Source organism: Acomys russatus, chromosome 3 (genome assembly GCF_903995435.1).
Source record: "Acomys russatus chromosome 3, mAcoRus1.1, whole genome shotgun sequence".
Taxonomy (NCBI): domain Eukaryota; kingdom Metazoa; phylum Chordata; class Mammalia; order Rodentia; family Muridae; genus Acomys; species Acomys russatus.
The window spans coordinates 5903533-5926559 of record NC_067139.1 but is presented as its reverse complement, the minus strand read 5'-3'; the positions used below and the strand labels follow the sequence as shown (position 1 = coordinate 5926559).

Sequence of the window (23027 nt, the reverse complement as noted above, 5' to 3'; positions counted from 1 at the left end):
GAGAGGCAAACACGCATGCCCACTTAGCAGACTTCTTGGCCTAGTCCTTTACAATATGGCACTCACACACACATGGATATCTGTGACAACAGTGGCGCTGGAAGGAGTATATGGCAATGCTTGGAGGTCAACCCATGAGGTTGTGCCCTTTCTCCAAAGATAGAAAAACAATATTTTGAAGAAAAGGCACATGCCATGGGCGGTGGGGAGGCTTAGGGGGAACGACATGTTAATGTAGGAGAGGAGCCACACAAGGTTCATCTGCTGGAAGTTGAAATGTATCTGGAAAAGATTTTGTGGACAATCAAAAAGAATTGGAGACAATATCAAGATGAGCATTTCATAGGTTCGCCTTTCACTGCAAAGACTGACGTCCCTTTCAGTGTGTACACCACAATTCTAATCTTAATCCACCTTTCAATGTGAGCACCCTTCGGTAGCATCCTCTTCTCTTTCTGCATCATTTATGCTGTTTTTGATTGATTTCCTGAGAGATAATATGTTTCATTATATGAGTAACTGTGTCATTTCTATGTCAGTGTTCCAATGCTGCAGATCCTCATAATAGCTTTTCTGATCCACTACTTACTATACGCTGCAACTCCAGATGAAAGCTGTATTCCTGTAAACACACGTAGTTCCATTACACAGTCAATACTTTGATTTGCTTGGCACATGGAATATGAAAAGGTATTGAGAGAATAAGTGTATAAATAGCACAGTTCTCTAAAGAAATAGGCAAGATTTGGGTTGATAATTCATAAATGTTGTAGTGATATGTATTGTAAAGCCTTTATGATCGGCTTTAAGTAAAAAGTATAGTAAAGCCCTGTGTCTGGCTTTGCGTGAAATGTTTCACCAAAACCTTTGCTATGTTTAGATTTGTCAGTAGAGGCTGAGAAATTGTTTCCAGACTGTTTGAGCCTTGAAGGGATGTTGTCTCCCTAGAAAGTCTGCACTTGGTACTATGAGAGAGCTTGCAGCTGCACAAATCTTGGTCCTAAGACACTCCTGGCGAATCTGGAGTGTCTATGGGTAGCCATGGTCAAAAGGACTGAGATTTGTGTGGGTCTTCTGCTCTCTCGGGCGACAGAGGCAAGATAACTTTGGTAGTTGGAACTTTTCCTAGCTCCAATTAATTTTGTGAGATGATTGAATAAAAGTAACTAGAGTGAGCTAGCTGGGGTCAGGCCTTCTCAAGAAGGCTGAATCCCTCTGTTCCTTTGGAAAATGAAGGCTTAGCATCTTACTGAGGCACCTACTCCCAACATCAAGCAATACAGTGTCATCCCTCACAGCACTCCTCTGTCATCATTTCCTCCTCCTCCTCCTTCCCCTCCTCCCCCTCCTCCCCTCCTCCTCCTCCTCTGCCTCCTCCTCCTTAAACAAAATAAGTTGGTAGTGTTTTGGTTCAGTACCTGTAGACACCAATAGCAGTATGTAACACTACACAAACATTGGTTCACTACTTAATGATGCGGGTTTGCCATGTTTTATTCACTGTTCTGTTGTTGATGATACTGAAATAAGCAATATTGAAATGCACACATCTTTGACTGTACTTGGGCTCTGTACTGGATCCAGGTCCAAAGGAAGCTGCCTTGGTAGTGAAACTACAGACTTGGGATTAAAGTCTACATGATAATTGAGTACTGGATTGATATAGCTCACTTTCCATGGTTGGTTACATTATGCCTAGAAAATCCTTAATCTTGAGCTGAGGGAATGCTGCATGGAAACGCTGGATATCATTTTGGCAACATATTTGTAAGTCTAAAAAATCTAAATAGTTAGCCTGGGGCAGTGGTGCACTCTTGTAATCCTAGCACTCCGCGGGGAGGCAAAGGAAGGCAGATCTCTGTGAGTTTGAGGCCAGCATGGTCTACAATCAAGTCCAGGATAGCCAAGACACTGTCTCGAAAAACCAAAACCCCCCAAACAACAACAACAACAACAACAAAAATTAAGTAGTTAAAAATAACAACTCTGGGAGCCTGGTTCCTAGGTGGTAACGGGTAGAAGAAGAGGGTTAGGAGAAGACCACCATGTTAGATCCAGCAAAGGTGGGCACCACCTCAGCCGGCGGCTCTTTCTGCTCCACTTTGAGGAATCTGCATCATTTACTCCAAGGCGTGGCCAGTCACAAAGGCTTCAAAGGCTAGGAAAGTGAGACTTAATCAGGTCCACTCTTGAGAAACCTCTCTTGCTTGCTGGGAATCTGAAATGCTGAGGTGCACCGGGTTGTGGGGTTGGGGGTGGGAGCACCATGGGCAGGCTCAGAGGCCGCCACTCAGCAGGAGGCAGTGGAGGGAGGGGTCTTGAGGAGGCGGAACCCTTCTTTCCAGAGCTACACACCAGGAGTAGTAAAGGATTTTTAGGAGTCAATTGCCCTTGGGTTTGGTGCCCTGTTCTACTTGCTGCGAGCAAGAGCCTCGAGCCTCCACCACAGGAAGGGAAGGCCAGGCTGGGTCTCGCGAGGGCTGAACGTTGGCGTCCCCGCCCTTCATCTTGCAGGGGGTGATAGCAGGCATCTGTCATCCCCTCCTTTAGCTGGACCTGCTGGGAAGAAGGAAGAGCAGCAGCCCTGCCCTCCTCCACCTGGGCCTAACCCAGCGGTCCAGGTACTGAACTTCCGGAGTTCATACTCCCGAGGGTATAGACTCCGGCAAAGGAGCCACTTTACATGGTCTTTAGCAGAGGGGCCAGTTTTGCTACGGTGTACAGCAACTTTGTTGGGAGGTGGTCTTAGGAGCTATTCCTTTCTACTACCCATCCTTTATGTTAGCGCTCATGGAATAGTTATGTTGTGCTCCAGAGAACGCTAGAGGTTTTGCTCTAAAAATCTCAATAACCTTAGAAAGAGCATATCTAAAATGTATGTTTACGGATAATAAATATGTTCTGCTGGTGTAGGAAAAATGTACAATATTCAAAAAAAGGAACACCACAGTCTGACATTGCAATATTAATACAGAGAGAGAGAGAGAGAGAGAGAGAGAGAGAGAGAGAGAGAGAGAGAGAGAGAGAGAGAGAGAGAGAGAGAATATGACTTTAACCAAAAGCCCCTGACATTCTTACATTGGTTTGTAGGGACAGTCTGCCCAGCATGCACTTGTCTGCCTGTGACATTCACTCCGCTCTAGAGGCAAGTCTAAGCAGGCTAGTATTTTCTAGAAGGAATTGGACAGTGCATCAAGATGTTCTTTGGGCTGGGAATCCCAGCACTCGGGAGGCAGAGGCAGGTGGATCGCTGTGAGTTCGAGGCCAGCCTGGTCTACAAAGTGAGTCCAGGACAGCCAAGGCTACACAGAGAAACCCTGTCTCGAAAAAAACAAAACAAAACAAAAACAAAAACAAGATGTTCTTTGGGTATACAAAGAGACCAGTGTTTAAACTTGCTCGTGTTTTCTATTTCCTTTCCTTTCTCACGCAGAAGTAGAAAATGGCCAGCAAAAAGCGTGAAGTCCAGCTACAGGTGGGTCGGTACTGCCAGCAGGCCCTTCTTCCGGTGCGGTGACACTTGCTACATCTTAGCCGTGCTTTGTGTTTTCCCAGGCAGTCATCAATACTCAGAACTTGTGGGATGAGATGCTGCTGAACAAAGGGTTAACAGGTACTTGGGGGGAGGTGGGGGGGGTCTCTGCTGTCTTCATCCAGGGTTTGCTCCCTAAGCGCCTGGGAGCACCTTGCAGGAACACAACTTCCTGTTTCAAAGCTGCCTTCCTCCCGCGGCCCCCTCACCCGGGGTGGGAACATGCCCTCCTCTGGATTCTCTGACGCTGCCTTTTCATACACGCCTCCCAATCTCCAGTGATTGATGTTTACCAAGCCTGGTGCGGACCGTGCAAAGCCGTGCAACCTTTATTCAGAAAACTGAAAAACGAGCTGAACGAAGATGAGATTCTCCATTTCGTGGTTGTAAGCTTTTCCATTTCACCTAAGTTGTTCACTGCTACATTGGGGCGGAAGGAGACCCTAGTCTTCAAGTATTGTCTTACCTTACGCAGCCTGTCACTCGTCACTTTAAACAGCTGTGCTAGACAGCTTTACTATACGTTTAGTTCTACTAGGTTTGAGAATTAGTGGCTTTTTACATTTTTTTTTACCTAATTCCTGCGATACTGAGATAATTCATCATGACTGAAAAGCTCATAAAAATATAAATATGGACATGTATCTGTTGCTATGACCTCATGACATGGTCAATATGTGTCCCTGAGCTAAGATCAGGGGAACCGGTTTCTTGGGTGCTGTGTGGTAGATCACTGGGCACTCATTTATGTGCAAATAGTTTAAAGTAAGTAATTTCTCCTTTGGCTGTTAGTTAACAAAAGTGATGAATATTATAGCCAAATTCATTTGACTCAATTGATTGATTATTCAACCTATATCCAGTTAACAATTGGTTAGAATATTATTGTCTAATATGCCTTTATGCATAAACAGAACATTTGAGAAATATGTAGACCAACTGCAGAAATGCATTTTCATTTTTAATTGATTTAAAATTTAAAAACTAATGGCTGTTGAGATAGCTCAGTATGTAAATGCACTTGCTGGCAAGGCCTGGTGGCAAGAGTTTGATCCCTGGGACTCCAGTGACAGAAGCAGAGAAAGATTTCCCTCCTTTCCCTGCGTGCCTGTGTGCCTGTGTGCCTGTCTGCCTGTGTGCCTGTCTCTTTCTGTCTCTGTCTCTCTCTGTCTTTGTCTCTGTCTCTCTGTGTGTGTGTTTCTCTCTCTCTCTCTCTCTCTCTCTCTGTGTGTGTGTGTGTGCGTTTCTCTGTGTGTGTCTGTCTCTCTCTCTCTCATAGCTTCTCTTTTCTGTCCATTCCTGTGAGAGTTGGACATATCCTATCTCTGACTCATCCTGTTAAATCTCTCCTTGACTCATCACTTTGCCTACACCTCAATTAGACTTCACTGTCTGAGATTAAAGGTGTGCCCTGTCTATATTCCAGCCAGAGAGATTAAAGGTGAGTACTAAGGATGTGTCTGCATTCCATCCAGATCACACAGATCTTTGGATGTGATCTTGTGCCAGAGTAGCTATTTTGCTGGATTAAAATTCCTCTCCACATGCTGTTGGATCCCCTGGAGCTGAAGTTCCATGTTGTTGGAAAATCATTGCTTTTCTGACAAACTCTTGGTAAAGGAGAACACTGAACGGTCCAGTTGGCACCAAGCAACACAGGCCTTCGGTTGCTAATGCATGAAATTTGACCCTTAATACAATTATCACAAACCCAGACATGTTTCGGTCCCCAGGGAAACTGGGCATACCTCTGCATCATTTGAACATAGCACACAGAATAGTATCGATAGTGCGTTCTCATTATTGAATAAAATATTTACAATATCCTTCAGGCTGAAGCTGACAACATTGTGACTCTGCAGCCATTTAGAGAGAAATGTGAGCCTGTGTTCCTCTTTAGTCTTGTAAGTATAGCATTCCTCATCTTATTATCTGACCCACGTGAAGGAGCAGGTAGCACTGACAATTACCACGGGGCTGTTTGCTGGTGCTAGTAATTGCACCGTGTTTGCCTTACCTCTATTTATCTGATAATAAATTTAATAATTTGCCTTCAGGGAGCTTGTTAAGACCATCACACACTGAGCTGAGTAGAAACAAGACAAATAAGACAGCATTTACGAGAGTGAGGGACCATTCTCAGAGGAGCTACAGAGGAGAATTAGTTCTAAGTATTCATGGAGTTGTGCAAAAATGTCTGTCTGATAATTCTTTCTAATGTATTTACTTCCACCTCTGTGTTTACAAATGTTTCAAAATCATGTAGAAAGTTTATTCCCAAAGTTACCATCATTGTTTTCTAGGTGGGGTGGGGGAATTGATCTTTTTTTTATTACACTTGCCTGTAGTTTACCTATATTTTGCAATGGACATACAACTGCAATAGTCATAAAACAACATAGTAAACATTGTTTTCTAAAACCAGTCTTCAGTTGAGTACTCAGCCATGTGTTAGTCAAGAGAAACTTCAGTGGAAGCAAATACCACTGGTGCAGGGCAGTGATTTTTCAAGAGTAGAAATAATTATTAATAGTACTTCTTGATTATAAGTTCTTGGTCCTGTTAAATAAAACTCTTGCAACTATTTCAAGGAAATGAGTTATTGAGTTAGTTGAACTTAAAAAAGTATCATGTTCAATGTATAGAGTTTGATGTATAGTATTTTCAGCTTTGGAAAAAAATATGGTTTTTGTTTAGAGTGATGGTTTGATGCCACCTAGCCCACTTGTAGTTTAAGGAATCTGAATGAGAAACTACACAAAGGAGAGAATTGGTTCCTTTAGGGCATTCTGCCCACAGCCTGGAAGTGTTGATTTTTTTCTCTCAGATTTGTCAGGTCTATGAGCAAAATCAATGTCTTTCATACTTCCTACCCCTCATAGATTAGTTGCTTTATTTTCCTTTGTTGCTTAGAATCCTTCGCATTTAATTAATTTTCTTTTTCTTGCACCTCAATCCTGGCACTTCAGATCTTAGAGTCATTTCTGCTCATAAATGCACAGTTGGCACGTGGCTTAAAGTCTGATTTTCAAGTCCAGGTTCTCCTGTCCCTATTGCAGTTTCATTAGCTACATTGACACCTCACTGTTCCGTGACTTATGAATTCTTCCTCTCTTTCCCATCGAAGAGCTTTCTTTCCAAAACGCCTTATCCACTAAGCCTCGTGTTCAGGCCTCCAGCACTGTTAGTTGAACATACTACATTGATGGCCACTTCTGAAAGATTAAGACTCCCTAACCTCAAAACTTCCCTCCAGTGCTTGCTCATTTATTTAAGTACTTCCATCCCAACCTCTTTTATTAGGTGGCATTCTTAGCTGACAAAAAACTTCATTCTAGCACTTTCAGCGGGACTAGCTCTTCTCAGGAGACTTGTCGGGGTGGCATCGACTTGAGACTGCTAAGGCCTACAACTGAATTGCAGACAGACATCCTCTATGGCTCCCTGCAGTTTTTCCCACCAAATAGGAAAAATAACCTTCACAATTGGATTTGCTTGTTTGTTTGTTTGTTTGTTTGTTTGTTTGAGACAGGGTTTTATTGTGTAGTCGTGGCTATGCCAGACTCACTCTGAAGACAAGACTGACCTTGAACTCACAAATATCTGCCTCCCTCTGTCTCCCTGAGTACTGGGATTAAAGGCATGAGGCACCACACCCATCTCACAATTGGAGTTTTAGTTGGGATGCTAGGGACTGGCCCAGCAGTTAAGTCTATATCACCCACAACAGTGTTTCACAACCGCATGTAACTTCAGTTACAGGCGTTCCCCATGTACACACACATACACACACACACACACACACACACACACACACACACACACACACACACACACCAGAGAGGGAGAGGCCTTCTCTTTCCCCAGTGCCCACGGTCCCATATGGTCTGGATTTCTCTGGGTGTTGAGACCATGAATGCTGGCTTCAGCTTCCCTTTCCCAGAGATTTCTTCACTTGTCAGCTCTCCTACAGCTCCTGTGGCCTTGCAGTCTGTTATTCCTTCCGTACTGTATATTTCCTCTTTTCCAATTTCCCTTCATGGCTTCTTACTCATCTTTGATATCTTAAAGTAAGAAACATTTCCTGATATTGAGAAATACCTAATTCTAATCCTGTCTTCATCGCTCCCACTATGCTTGCTATTCCACATGTCTCTGTGCTTTCATGGGTCTTTGGAGGTTTTTGTTTGCTATTTAATAGGGTTAGACACAGGCCTCTCTTTTCCATGCTGTCAGGCCTGCTTCCTTGTCCATAACCTGTTGTTTGTAAATATAAGTTGAAAGACAGACAAGAGGGAGTGGCATCTGTCTTAGTTTTCAACTTCGATTGGAGACAATTTAGTCATCTAACAGGAGAGTCTTCATTGAGGAATCATCTAAATCAGACTGGGCTGTGGGCATATTTGTAAGTGCTTCTCATGATTAACAGCTGATGTAGAAGGGCCCAGCCCCCAGTAGACGGCACCATCCTTAGGCATGTAGTCCTAGACTGTATAAAGAAAGCCTGAGGGCAAGCCAGCAAGCAGTGTTACTCTATGGCTTCTACTTCAAGTTCCTGCCCTGATTCCCCTCAGTGATGGACTGTGATGGAGAAGTATAGTCCCGATGAACCCCTTCCTCTCCCAATCGCCTTTGACCAGTGTGTTTTATCACCAGCAACAGAAAGGAAGCCAGAGTATCATTAGAGCTAATCAAACTCCCTGTCTAGCAAGGATGAGTCAGGCAGGCACCGTGTGGGCGCTAGGGTGGTGATGTGCTGTAAGTAAAGGGGGTACAGCTGGACCTGGGTAGGTAAGGATGCTGCAAGCAGACGGGGACACCGCCATGGCTTATGTAGAAGATGAAGTGTGGGACTCTAATTGCTGATGTTAGCAAACCCAAGTGAACTTTCCCCTCAGTACTACTTTCCAATGGGCTGAGGACAGTCGCTGAGAGAGGGTTGGTAGGAGCTGGGAGTGAGGAGTCCAGAGTAAATGTTAATTAATGACTTAGAAGGAAATAAAAATTTTCTTTATAACTTTCCCTTCTAGAATGGTAAAATCATCGCGAAGATTCAGGGTGCAAATGCGCCACTTATCAATAAAAAAGTCCTTTCCTTGATAGATGAAGAGAGGAAAATTGGAGCAGGTGAAATGGCTCGTCCTCAGGTAACAAATACTATTGGAGAATGGCTATGTTTTAAATGCATCATGGTTTATGTTTTCCGAAGCCATTTTCCCTAGCTATACGTGTTAGTGTTGTGTCACTGGGATAAAATACCTACAGCTTACAAAGAGGAAGGGTGTGTGTTGGCTCCCTGTTTCACAGGTGTCGCTCCTGGTTTCACAGGTGTCGCTCCACTTCCTTCCTGTTGCTTTAGGAATGTGGTTTGACAGCACATCCTGGCAGTTGTTTAACTTGGTAGGGGCCAAGAAATGAAAAAGAAAGAGGAGAGGAGGAGATCCTTCCAGGGCATGTCCCCAAATCGTGCCTTACTTTAAAAGTTTCCACACCTCCCCCACTAGCACCACTTTATGTAAAGTACAGCACTCTCTATCTAGCGAGGCGCTGGCATGTCACAGCTTCCTCCCTCAGGAAACACGGGGCCAATGCAAATCAAAGGAGCCTTTGCACCTTACCTTCTGTTCCTCCGGCTTTTGCTTACTACAAACAAAATTTCTAGGCACTCTTTCACTATTACGCTAAAGTAACTGTTTTGCTTTCATTTCTCTTTCACAGTATGTGGAAATTCCACTTGTAGATCTATCCACAGAAGAAGGCGGGGAAGGACATTATGAAAACGCTGGTAAGCGACTGTTTCTGCGCATGCTCCCTCACAATACTGTTGTAGCAACCAAGAACTGCTGTATCAGCAGTAGTTCAGGGCTGTCCTGATTCATAAGGGCTCATACCTTGAGACTTGGCTCCCCCACCCCCTCCTTGCCTCTTGCCTTTGATTTCTGGCTAAAGACCCTTCAAGGGTTACCCAGGGACGTGCGCTTCTGTCTCCTGCAACAGATCTGGGCAGCCTATTCCTAGCTCACTTTTCATCTCCTAACTTTGTGAAAATAATTTCGCCTTTGGATTTGGTATTTTTTACTTACATCTCAGTTGAGAATTCCATGCCTTTACTGGATTCTCTATGTGTATGCGTGTGTATATGTTTGACCGTGTGCCCATATTTGTGTGTTTGTATTATGTTCATGAGCACATGCGCACTCGTGAGTGTGTATGTTTATTTCCTGGAGGGCAGTAAAGGCAAAGTGTTACTTACATGCAGCGGTCTGATGTGACGCTCGGTGTTAACTGTCATTTTGACAGAATCTACGATCATCCTTGGCAGAAGTGTCTGTGGATGCTGTAAGATATAGAATTACTTTGATCAGGTTATTAGAGGTGGGAAGGTCCGCCCACTTGTGGGCGGTACCGTTCCCCCAATTGGACCCTGAAGTGCATAAAAAAGTACCCAATAGCTGGGTAGCAGCTCTCAGTCATCACTCTGTGCATCTGCATCTATCTTTACTGTGGATGAGATATGAGCATCCTGCTACCTCAACTTCCGCACCATGGGGATGGGGGGCGGTGTGTGAGTTCATTGATTTGTGAGCCAGAATAAACCCTCTCTCCTGAGTTCCTTTTGTCAGGTATATTTTATCATAGTAACAGGAAAGGTACAGGAAGTCTGCGGTAAGAGAGCACTTCTTACAAGGTAGCTCTGCTGGCTTGTGATTGGTATTTGCACAGTGAATGGCGGAAGCATCACTCATGGTTAGTGCTGAGTGGTAGGAGCCATGGTGTGATTCTAATGTAGGAGAATGCTATCAGAACGACAGCCTATATACTCATATCATGTCTACTTAAAAACCCAGACATTATCAATTCATGTTTCTTCGGCTAGACCTCTCATTATCCTGGTTTTGAGCCAAAAAAAATTTAATTTTTTTGTTTTTCTCTTAGGAGACATTTACAATATGGCTATTATCAAACCTGATGCCGTACTCAGAAGAAAAAATATAGTAATTAAGGAAAAAGTAAGTAATACTTATCAAATGTTGTTTAAATTAATTGCAAAATAATAGGACCCTTAGCTAGTTTATCTAAACTTATTACCTCTTCCTCGTGCGGCCAGCTCTACCTCTCTGCTCTGTCCCCGTTTCCTTCCGGTTCTGCTTCAAATCTCTCCCATCTGCTTGCCTCCCCTGTCACTCTCTCCTCCTGGAAGTTCTACCCCGTACCATCTGCACAAGCTATTGGCCAGCATTGGCTTTCGTCCTTAACAATTAAGTTTATTATGAATTCATTAATCAAAGGTATCTTCCTTACAACCCGACTGCTTTAAACAAGAGGGAAAGGAAGTTAAAAAAGAACAAGAATAAACCTTCCAGGAATCAGTTCCCACAGGGCGAGTTCCTTAGTGTCTGCGCAGCTTGGAAGCAATCGCACCGCTGCAGCTTTATCTCTCCTCTGTCACCTCCCCTTCACCTCGCCCAGTCTGCCATCAAGCCCCTATACTCTCCCCATGTTCCCTCCTCCCTTCGGTGGTCAATTTGCAACACAAAAGCCTGGTTAGAGTCTCCGGTTCTTTTCCCTAATTCCGGACCCAGGATGGCTCCTCTCAGTTCAATGACAAAGTCCGTCTCAGTGGGGTCTCCGCGATGTTTGCAGAGGGCAAAGCCTGCTAAGAGTTCCCTCGCCTGAGGCAAAGGCTGCCACCCTTGCACTGCCAGCAGATCTTTCTTATGACCAATCAGCAGGGGGATAACCTCTGACACGTCTCTAGCTCGCCTTACAAAGGCGGGGAAGCACGAATATTTACAAAATAGAAAACCCAGTGATGGGCAACAGATAAAACAATACCAAAATCCTGCCAGCACTTAGCACTCTGCTGGTACAGAATTGAGAACTGAAAATACAGAGACACACCTTCATACAAAGTGAAGAAAGGTTACCCCGACAATAGGGTTCCCCCTGATTTTTTTTTGGGGGGGGGCCAGGATTGTTATCAGTAGATAGCAGCAACACTCTTGCTTTTTTTTAATGTTGATTTTGCACACTACTACTTTGCTGAAGTTTATCAGTTCTTAATTTTCTGGTACGGTCCACAAGAGTGTTTAGTATAGGGCCAAGTCATTGGCAAATGAGGGCGACTTGGCTTCCTTCCTTTTTGTAGGCCTCTTGTTTCTTTCTCAAGTCTTCTTGCTTTATTTAAGATTTCTAGCGATAGATGTCTAGCACTACATTGAATGAGAGTAAGGAGAAAGAGGTCTCGTTTGTCATTCCAGAGTTTACAGGCCATGCTGTGACTCTCTGAGGCTAGTGTAGGTTGGCTTTGGGTCCATCAGAGTTAATCCATATTATGTTTGGATGCGCTGCTCCTTCAATCGCTAGTTTCTTTAAGGCTTTTTTTTTTTTTTTTTAAGGAAGGGATTTTAAACTTTGTCAAAACCTTCTCTATTCTGATTGAAATGGCTATGTCTGACTTTTATTCTATTCATGTGCTGAATTACGCTTATCAATTTGTGTCTATAAAATAAACTTAAACTTCTGTAGTGAAATCAACTTGACCATGGTGTGTGATCTTCTTAATGTACTGTGGAATTTGGTTTGCCAGACTTGGACTGAGAATTTTTGTGTTTATGTTCACCGGGGAAAGCGATAGGTAGGTTTGTTTCGTTGTTGTGTCCTAATCTTGCTTTGGTGTCAGGGTGACGCACGCAGGCTTCAGAGACTGGACTTTCTGATACTATGCTTTCCTTTTCTGTTGTATGGAACACTCTGAGGCACATTAGTTTTCACTCTTTTTTGAAGGTTTGGCAGACTTCAACACTGAATTCATCTGGACCTAAACTTGTATTTTTGAGAGTTTTTGTTTGTTTGTTTGGTTGTTGGTTTTGGTTTTGTTTTGGGGGGTTTGTTTTGTTTGCTTGTTTTGTGTGTGTGTGTGGTTTTTGTTTTTTGTTTTTTCTTTAGCCATGCTGACCTATAGATCATCTAAGTTATCTATATCTTCTTGATTGAATTTTTGCAGATAATACATGTCCAGAAAATTAACTTCTAGATTTTTGCTTTTTCAAAATATAAATTTTCAATGCACTCACTAATGTTTCTCTGTATTTCAGTGGATTCTGTATTAAATTCCCCATCTCTTAGTTACTAATTTAAGTCTTCTTTCTCTCAGTTGTTTTAAGAAGATGCCTTCCCATCTTATTTTATCAAAGAGCTGAGTCTTTGCTTGACTCCATTTACTGTTTTAGGCTACAATTTGATAGCATCTATCCTGATTCTTATTATTTCTTACTATCACTTAGACTGCACTTGGGGCCCAACTGTGAGTTATTTTCGTGAGAATTCTCAGTTAACCTCTTTTTCTCCCTTCACCAGATGCTTGTCCTGTAAGCATCCATAGCTATAAAGTTTCCTCCTACACCTGCCCTAGCTTTATCCCAAATGTGTTGGTACCTTGTGCCGTTAATGGCATTTGTTTCCAGGAAGTTTTTACATTCCTGTTTGGTTGTTTCAATGACTCACTAACATTTAAGGGTGTATTGTTTAGTCTCAATGAATTTATTAGTTTCATTTCTTTCTTACTATGGGTTTTTTGTTTGAAAGGACTATGATCTGATAAAACATTGTTAGTTTGTCTATCTTATTGATTTTCTCAAAGAACCAGCTCCTGGTTTTGTTGATACTTTGAATTGTTCTCTTTGTTCCTAATTTATTGATTTCAGCCCTGAGTTTGAGTATTTCCAGACATCTACTCCAATTGAGTGTTTCTGCTTCTTCCCCCCCCCCCACCCCAGGGCTTCCAGATGTGTCATTAAGTTGCCTATATGAGATGTTCCCAATTTCTTTATGAAGGCACTTAGTGCCATGAATTTTCTTCTTAGCACCCCTTTCAATGTGTCTCATAAATTTGGGTATGTTGATCATTTATTTTCATTGAATTTTAGGAAGTCCTTAATTTCTTTCTTTATTTCTTCCATGACCCATTTATCATTAAGTAGAGAGTTGTTTAGTTAGTTTCCATGTGTGTGTAGGGTTTTTGTTATTTCTGTTGATTTCTTGGATATTTTGTGTCAGGAATTTTTCACATTTAACATTTTCTTTGATGGTTGCATGAAGTTCCACAATTGTATCTTCTATTCCTGATATTCTTTCTTCCATCTCTTGAATTCTGTTAGAGAAGCTTACCTCTGCATTTCCTGCTTTCTTCTCTAAGTTCTCTCATTCCCGGCTTTCTTCTGTCTGTGCTTTTATCATTGTTTCCGTTTTCATCTTTAGATCTTGAGCTGTTTTATTGATTTACTCCATCTGATTGTTATTATTTTCCTTAAATTTCTTCCAGTGCCTCTCTATAGGCCTCTTTTTCAATCTGTTTGGTTGCATCTCTCTGCATTTGTTTATGGATTATATTAATTTCCTCCATTATCATCTTCATTACATATATATTTCTTTGGCATTATGTTTTGTTTTCCTCATACTTTTGTGTTAGCATTTTAGATTCTGAGATGGTCCGTTCTAATAAAAATATTTTAAAATCTTTTGTTGAAGTTTTAAAAATATGGACATGTATGAAGTATCAGTGGAAACTTTTTATGCATTTCCGAGCCACTCCAAACCCTATGGATTTTCTTGTCGCCTTTATCTGAAAATGTGAAAACCCAGGTAGTTTAGTAAGTTCTGAAGTAAAGAGCTCTAATTTGTTTTATATATTTTTTCTTTGTCATGTTTGCTTCTGACCTGACCTGAATTGAAGATTACCAAAGAAGGATTTGTCATAGAAATACAGGAAAACATGTTTCTCCCTGAAGAGGTAGTGAGAGAATTCTACATTCATATAGCAGACCAGGTAAGAAGTGCGTGCGCGCGCGCGCATACACACACACACACACACACACACACACACACACACACACACACACACACACCTAAAACTATTGATGCAAGATTAGGTTTACAGATTAGAAAACTAATAATTCTTGCCAAGGGAATAAACTTATGGTATCATAATGTCCACATCTTGGAGATGCTAGAGACAGTAGCTCTGGGGATATCTCACCCAGGAAAGATGATTGGATGCTCTGTTTTGTTGAAGACTTCTTTCTGTTGTGTTTTCGGGAAGTGTGTAGCAGCCCTCATCTATCAATTTTCAGCCTTGGCTGAAGATACTCCTTTCCATCCAGTACACTGTGATACTGTAGCCCACTCTTTATCTGATCACTTTTCTAAAGCTGTACTCCAGCAAGTCTGGTTCTTCCTGGAAGAACATGGTAAAAACAATGTTTCAAAAAAAGGTTTAAAGTGGGTATGTGACTTGGAGATCAGGAGAATGATTTTCTTTTTTAAAAAACTTATTTATTTATTTATTATGTGTACAGTGTTCTGTCTGCATGTACACTTTCACGCCAGAAGAGGGCATCAGATCATATTATAGATAGTTGTGAGCCACCATGTGGTTGCTGGGAATTGAACTCAGGACCTTCGGAAGAGCAGGTAGTACTCTTACACCTTGAGCCATCTCTCCAGCTCAGGAGAACTGTCTTCTAAAAACACTCAGCCAATAGGATGGATAGTAAATACATGTGGCTACTTGAATTTAAATTTATTCTAACTAAAGTACATAACCAGACAGTGGTGGCTCACATAAGCAGTCACTCTGGAGGCAGAGGCAGGCAAATATTTGTGAGTTTGAGGCCAGCCCGGTCTACAGAGTGAGTTCCAGGACAACCGGGCCTGTCTTGAAAAACAAACAAACAATGACAAAAACAAAAAGTAAACTAAATAGCAATTATCCTCATTTCAGGTGATTGGAGCCAAAACCAGGAATATTGTTAGAGAGAGCAGAGTGTGTTACCCACACAGAAAGTTCTACTAGTCAACACTTTTATAACTGATCTACCAGTCCAGTTATCTCTCTTGGTCCCAGTTTTCATGTTTATAAAAAATAATAAAGAATTTGGTCAGCTGTGTCACCATATGTGTGTACTTTTATGAAAATCCACCTTAGGAATGTCACCCAGAAGTTATTGTGTCCCTCAGATTTCTATCACTGTGACAAATATACCAAGGAAAGTCAACTGAAAAGGAGGAAAGTTCCATTTTGTCTCATGGCTTCAGACACTGCATTCCACAGCAGCCTGGACTCATAACTTTGGTGTCTGTGTTGAGGCAGAACACCACATTCGAGAGATCATGGTGAACTAAGCTGCTGACTTTATGAGCCCGGCAACAAAAGTGGTAGAGAGGAGATGTCAGGGTCCTGATAACTGTTTCAAGGAAATACCCAGGACAGTACAGCATTCCCCTTAAGTGTGCCATTGCTTTCAGTAGTGATTACATGTTGGTGATGAACCCTTCAGCACACAGCCACTGTGGAACATTTTGGATCCAACTGTGACAGGTACTGAATTAGAAATTTAAGGATTGAACACCAAAATACTCTCTCTCTCTCTCTCTCTCTCTCTCTCTCTCTCTCTCTCTCTCTCTCTCTCTCCCTTCCTCCCTCCCTCCTTCATTCCCTCTCCTTTGTGTGTGTATCATGTTTTACTTTGGAGATTTTGTACAATGTATTTAATCATCTTCCTTGTTTCTCCCAGCTCCTTCCATGTTTTCCCCCTCTTCCCTACCCACCTTAATTTGTGCCCTATTTAAAAAGACAAAGCAAAACAAACAAAACAAAACCCATCAAATTTCATTGTGACACCATGTGTAAGACCTGCTCAAACTGAAGCCAGTCAAAATCCCAGCATGGAGAGGGGAAGAGAGCACCAAGTCCATCCTTTAGCTGAGGACCTATTGGCAATGAGAGCTGCTGGGAGAGAATCAGTTTTCTTTATGTTAGGGTCCCTGGACCATGCTCTAGTGCAGGACCTCATGTCCAAGAGTCTGTGGACAGTGAGGATAGTCTTTTAACCAGCCCTTCACATGAGTTAACAACACCCTGGTGTGGGAAGGAGTTGTGATCCACGTCTTTAAAATCATCTGCTGACTGTAAATGTCTATTGTACAAAATGTTTCTGCAAACGGAAGGTTTATAAGGACAACATAACATTGCTGGTGACTGTGAAAATGAAATAGTTCACTTTTTTTCCCCACAGTGCCTGCCATTCTCAATCACCTGCATCAGGGGCCTGAGGGAAAGTTTCTCATTTTCTTTTGTAGCCTGACTTTGAAGAGTTTGTATCTTTTGTAACAAATGGCCTAAGCTGTGTGCTCATTATATCTCAAGGAGAGGAAGAGTTTATCCAGGAAGAAATTCAACCTCAGTCTGAAGCGGCAGAGGAAGAATTACCTGAGAATCCGGAAGAGCCACATGTTAGGTTTGCACCTATGGTGACAAAGAAGAAACGGGACAGGTAGCTAGAACAAGTGCTTTATCCCTTATGATACATCACTAGGTGATGGAGCATAATGCCCAAATGTCTCAATGTTTTTACATAGATACTACAAGTTTTCTTTTTAGTCAACCTAGAATAGTATATGTCAGGAAATGGGGGAGGGGTGTACCTTGAATATTTATAACAAGAAAATTAGGAATAGAATAACTTGCCCTGCCTACCTTTCTAAGCCTGATACACCATCTGAACTCATTGTCTCAGGCTTGGGAGGTATAACAGAACCATGAGTTGTGTGAGCCAACCCTGTCCATCCTCCAGCACCAGCCATTTTCTTCCATCTTCTACGGTCTCTATTTTATTTAAGACACTTACTGGTATAAAATTTCTGGTGCCAAAAATAAGTGTATAGTTTGGTAATGCATTTTTAAATATTCCAAAATGAGCAAGCAGTTTTCGGAACGTTGGCTCTGTGTGCTGCTGTTTGTGACTTTTATTCTGCTAAAGACTAAGAGCCAGAGTTTGGTATGACAGTTTTGCAGCACGTGCCTGAAGGAGCCTGGTGAGTAAGAAGTTATGTCTGTACTTGACTATGAAGACTTTGTGGCTAAGTCTGCTGCTTCTCTGTACCCTGGTGCCATTGCATTTTCTGCAGGGAACTGCCAAGATGTTTTCTCCTTTCTTTATAAACTATGGTGTTTTCTTGTGGTTTTGGGGCACTGCATATTTTTTAGGTAGCAGGAAATTGTACAATGTGTTTTGCAGGGCATTCTACATGCTATCTAAGTGTGCTAACCCTGAGCAATGTTATGAAGTTATTTAGTTTCAAGTTTTAGGCAGGATAGAGCAACACAAAAAGGAATTCCCTGGATGCCAAAGAGCTTTAGAAACAGTGGGAGTGACTTTCAGAATGATAACATGTGGGCAGAAAGAAACATTGTATTTTCTTATTACATTCTAAGTTATTCATTAATATAAACATTTCAGGCATAGCTCTTACACTTTAGCTCATAATAATCTTAAATTATACTTTGGATTTCAACAGTTTGCAAGAATATTTGGAACGACAACACATATCTGAGTTTTGCGATATTGAGGATGATGTAACTAAGGTGTCTAAGTTCATTGATATCTTATTCCCTGATTTTAAAACCATGAAAAGCATGAATATACAAAGGACTCTGGCATTGCTGCATCCGGAAGTCTATGAAGAAAGGAAAGGTAGGAAGGAAAGCACAAAATAAGAATTTGCTGGGTGGGATTTGAATATTGATTTATCACTTTCTCAATAATAATGGATAAAACATCTTTAGCTATAGAACTTACGAAGCATTTTCTAACCTGTGACTTTGCTAGAGTATGTCTCAGCATTGCTAATGCCTTAAAGGATACAAGGAGACAGGGCAACAGTCACATGTGTGCAGTGCCTCGGCACAGAACTTGGGAGAGTCTGAGCACTAGTGTGACCTGAAGAAGATATTGTACCTCGTCTATTTTATTTATAAAAACCAGAATAGTAAGACGAGAAGGCATACACAAAGCGCCCAGTGCCCTGACTGTTAGTTTTTATTTGCTTGTTTGTTTTTCAGTCCTGGGCATGGTGCCCAGGCTCTCATACTTGTAGCTGAGCAAACTGACACCAAGCTACAGCCAAATCCCTAAGTGCTGGTTATTTTATTCATTCATTCATTTATTTTATCATTTTGCTTTTCAAGACAGGGCTTCTGTGTGTACCAGCCCTGGCTGTCCTGGACTCACTTTGTAGACCAGGCTGCCCTCGAACTCACAGAGATCCACCTGCCTCTGCTGGGATTAAAGGCCTGTGCCACCATGCCCAGCTAGTGCTAGTCATTATAAACACCATCCCATCATCACCCAACAAGGCAAATGTTCCAGAAAATGGGGATACTATGTACCATCATTCATCCATCCATCCATCCATCCATTCATTCATCTGAAAACACCATTAACATTTGTATAAAAGCTTTGGCACAGTATCAGGAATATCATTGCAGAACACTATACTGTGACCCTAGCTCTATTTGTATTTGGGCCAGGTAATTTAATTTGGGGTGTGTGTGGGTGTGCAGCTCATCATATGCTACATTACCCAAAGCTTATCATCACTCTTGGTTTCTAGATGTATGTAGCACTCCTCCTAAGCTAAACTGTAACAACTACAAATGTCTAGACCTTGATTGTCAAATGCCCTGAACAGGACTGAGAATCATTGATAGTGTCATGCGTCATCTGCCTTGGGATACATGTAAACTCTCACTTTCCATTGGTGTATCTCGATTTCTTTTGCTTTTTTCTCCTTGGACAAGCTTACGTGTCTGTGTGATGCTGATTAAGACCTGTACAGGAATAGTGATACACCGTATCTTAAAGCAACAAGGTCAGTTTCTGTAACATGAAGTGCAACATTATCTATTGATGTTCTTTCTCAGGTTAAGGAAATTTCCACATAGTATGTATGTTAAAGTGAATTTTTTGTTGTTGTTAATGCTTGTATTTTTTATTTTATTGTGCACTACTGGAGACTGAGTCTGTCTTATTGTAAATAAATGTTGTCATTTGGTAAACAATTTATTCTTTTTCTACTGCAATTGCATATTTTTCTGTATTTGACAATATGGTCAATTACTTTAATTTTTGAAGATTGAACCAACCTTGCACAACTGCATGCTTGTGTGTTCTTGAATGCTTGTGTTTTCTTTTATGATAATCTGGTTTGGGTGTCAAAATAATGCAGGACTCACAAAATAAGAAAAAACATGATCTTTCCTCTCATATTTTTCTGGAAGAGTTAGAATGTTAATCGCTTAAAGTGTTTGGAAAATACTTTTGGAGATTTGTTAGGGGAGTCACCTGGGCCTGGAGTTTTTTGTTTCAGAGGCTTGTATGGTTTTTGTATTTTGTCATTTTGGATCTTTTATCATGAACATGTTGTTTTTTAATTAATAGACTTTGTGTTTTAGAACATTTTTATCAAATGAGTAGCCTATCCCATAGCTACCATGTACAGAGCTATGCTCCTGTCTGCTTTTTTTGTTGTAACCATCTTGTATCATTGTGACATATGTAACTAATATGATATATTATAATTAATGCTGCCATATTATTACTATGCTTGAACTAAAGTTCATAGTTTGTATTAAGCTTCACTCTTGGTTTTGAACATCCCAAGTGTTGAGACAAATGTATGACGTCATTCGTTCTTTTGCAGATTAGGCCTGCATAGAATCTCAGGCCTGAAAGTACCCATGCTTCTCCTCCTAGTGCATGCCCCGCTAGATCTGAGCACTTTCTGTCTTTTCTGTTTATCTTTCCAGAATGATACCATTGAAACCACACAGCATACAGTCCTTTCATACTGGCTTCTTCCACTTAGCAACATCCATCAGGATTCCTCATGACTTTGGAGTTTCATAGCTCATTGATTTTTCTTGATGAATAATATTCCGTTGTAGGAATGCAGTGAGGTTCAGCAGGTGATTTTTTTTTTAAAGAACATTTTTCCCAGTTTCAATTTCTTTCATTTTTATGAATGAACTGTAGACACTCATACAGAGAAGTTCCTGTGCTGACATAAGCTTTCAACTTAACTAACTAGCTGGGAGCTTGATTCCTGGATCATGTGTGAAGTTGTCTTTAACTATGTAAGAAGCTCCCAAAGTGCATTTCAAGGTAGCGGTACTATTTTTGTATTTATCCATCATCAAATAAGAATTGTTCTTCGTATGCATCCCCATCAGCCTCTGCATTGTCAGTTTTCATTTGAACTAGAAGGATACACGAAGACATTTATTGCTGCCCTTATTTGAGGTTCCTCGTGATGTGTATGTGGCTTTTTGACACATATAACAGTGATGTCTATACCTTCATGGTGTGTCTCTTTAGTTTTTTTATATTAGCTATAGGAATGTATTTCGAATGTGTCTGACCAGTCACGAGGGTATGCTTCACATTTCAAATAATAAAAAAAGTTCTAATTTAATCATTTTTATAGGATCTTTAACTTGTATCTCAAGGTTTTGTTTCCTAATTAGTAAACTTTCTGATTTCTTTGTGTATTTTAAATCTAAGTCCTTTTCATATTTCTGGCTTATGAATATTTTCCCTGAGTATTTGTTTGAAGATTTTGGCATTAATGTATTTTATATAAAAATATTTTAATTTTTTTCAACTTAAATGTCATATTACCACCATTTTTATTATTATAAAGTGATTATAGATAAAGCCAGTGAATATGTATCATGTTTGTAATTGATTTTTATTCTTTGCAATTTTTCTTGGTTTCTTTCATTTTAAATGAGAATTTAAAGACTTTTCTCTCTTCTCTTAGCATATTATAAGAGAATATTTCATATTTCCCACCTCTAAAGTCTGACTATATATGGTGACAAGGCCTTTAAGAACGTTGTTCATAGCCAGGCATGGTGATGCATGACTGTTTTCCCAGCACTCTGGGAGGCAGAGGCTGGCTGGTCTCTGTGAGTCCAGGACAGCCAAGGCTACACAGAGAAACAACAACAACAAAAGAAAGAATAAAAGGAAGGAAGGAAGGAAGGAAGGAAGAAAGGAAGGAAGGAAGGAAGGAAGGAAGGAAGGAAGGAAAGAAGGTTAAGTAAGATCATAAAGTAGAGTCTATATAGGAAATGATGTCAGGACTCTCTACAGAAAATGCTGTTGTGATATGATGGGACATGAAAAGCTGCTCCTCTCCACCCACACATACACACAACTGCTCATGCATATCCATAAGAAAAGTGTACACATTGCTAAGCCAGAAAGGGAGACCTCAGCAAAAATCAAACTTTCTGGCATCTTGATCTTCCACTTCTATTAGAGCTCCTAAAACTATGAGTGTATAAAGAATATCTTGTGTACTGTTGTATGGAGGTAGAACCTGTCAATAATAAATCTGATGGCCTATACTTTAGGCAGGAAATCAGAGGTGTGACATCTGGCAGGCAGAAAGGATTCTGGGATAGAGCCAGGTGCACAAGTTTCAGCTGGCAAGATATGACGAGGATGAAAATGTGATATCTGAGTCCAGGTAAACAGCCATGTGACAGAGTACAAAATAGTATAAAAGGGTTGTTTTAAGTTATGAGCTAGTCAGAAAATAGCCTAGCTATATGGCCAAAGTATTTGTATAATATTTAATGAGTCTCATGAGTCATTATTCCGGAAGCTTGGGGAAGGGAGGGAAAACCTCCTTATACATAATGTCATCCAACATGGGGTGCCATTATGTAGCTTGTGGGTTTTCCTCCTGCCCCTAAACTCCCTGAATAAAGATTCATGAGACCCAAAATATATTTACAAATACCTAGCCCATATAGGCAGGCTCTTCTCTGACTAGCTCATAACTTAAAATAAACCCTGAATCCTAATCTACATTCTGCCATGAAGCTGGTTACCTGTGCTCAGGCACCATGCATCTGTGTCCTCTGCAAAACTTCTTTCCTGGCTTTCTCCCAGGATCCTTTCTGCCTACTGGATGTTCCACCTTCTATTTGCTGCTTAAGCTGTAAGCTATCAGATTTACTATTGACAGATTCTACATATATACAACACACAAGATATTTCTTCAACACTCTAGGTAAATTATTTTGGATACTTCCTCAAGATTTTCTTGTTATGTGTTGATTTTTCTACAGATTTGAAGAGAGTATGCATAGATGTAAATACTTTGGAATTTACCACATTCTGTGTCACCAGCTTGCAAACATTAATTAAACAATGTGCTTAGCTATTATAATTTAATCTTTTTTCTAGTTCTTTCTTCTGGTTCTTTCTTTTTATTCTGGTACTGCCATTATGGGTTTGTTTCACTTTATAATTTCCAACAGTTCTTGAATATTGTCCTCTGTTTCTTCATTTACCTCACTTCAGTTTGGGATGTTTTTATTAATGTAGAACTGATGTATCTTTGCTTGTGACACAACACTACCAGTTCTGGTGATCCTTTGATATTTTCAAATCCTGTACAATCGGTCCACTTTAGATGCCTATTCCTTTCCTATTCATATTCCCCCTTCCTTTTTTAATTACTTTGATTTTCTTTATTGTCATTAAAAGCCAAACAAGTAGGAACTTTGGCAACAAGGCTTTTAGTTGACTTTGTTGTTGTTGTTGTTGATATGGCCAGGAACTGGGCTTTGGTTCTTTCC

At 40.9% G+C, this 23027-nt stretch overlaps 1 protein-coding gene across 1 annotated transcript in view; it reads left to right on the top strand.

Moving 5' to 3' along the window:
- Positions 1–3442: 3442 nt before the first annotated feature.
- Nme8 (NME/NM23 family member 8) overlaps positions 3443–23027 on the top strand; it is a 36909-nt gene continuing 17324 nt past the window's right edge. The window contains exons 1-10 of the mRNA XM_051143188.1: positions 3443–3475; positions 3556–3613; positions 3812–3918; positions 5365–5436; positions 8563–8679; positions 9251–9317; positions 10469–10542; positions 14268–14360; positions 16673–16866; positions 17891–18066. Coding sequence (XP_050999145.1) covers positions 3443–3475; positions 3556–3613; positions 3812–3918; positions 5365–5436; positions 8563–8679; positions 9251–9317; positions 10469–10542; positions 14268–14360; positions 16673–16866; positions 17891–18066 — 991 coding nt within the window. The remainder of the gene's footprint in view (positions 3476–3555; positions 3614–3811; positions 3919–5364; positions 5437–8562; positions 8680–9250; positions 9318–10468; positions 10543–14267; positions 14361–16672; positions 16867–17890; positions 18067–23027) is intronic.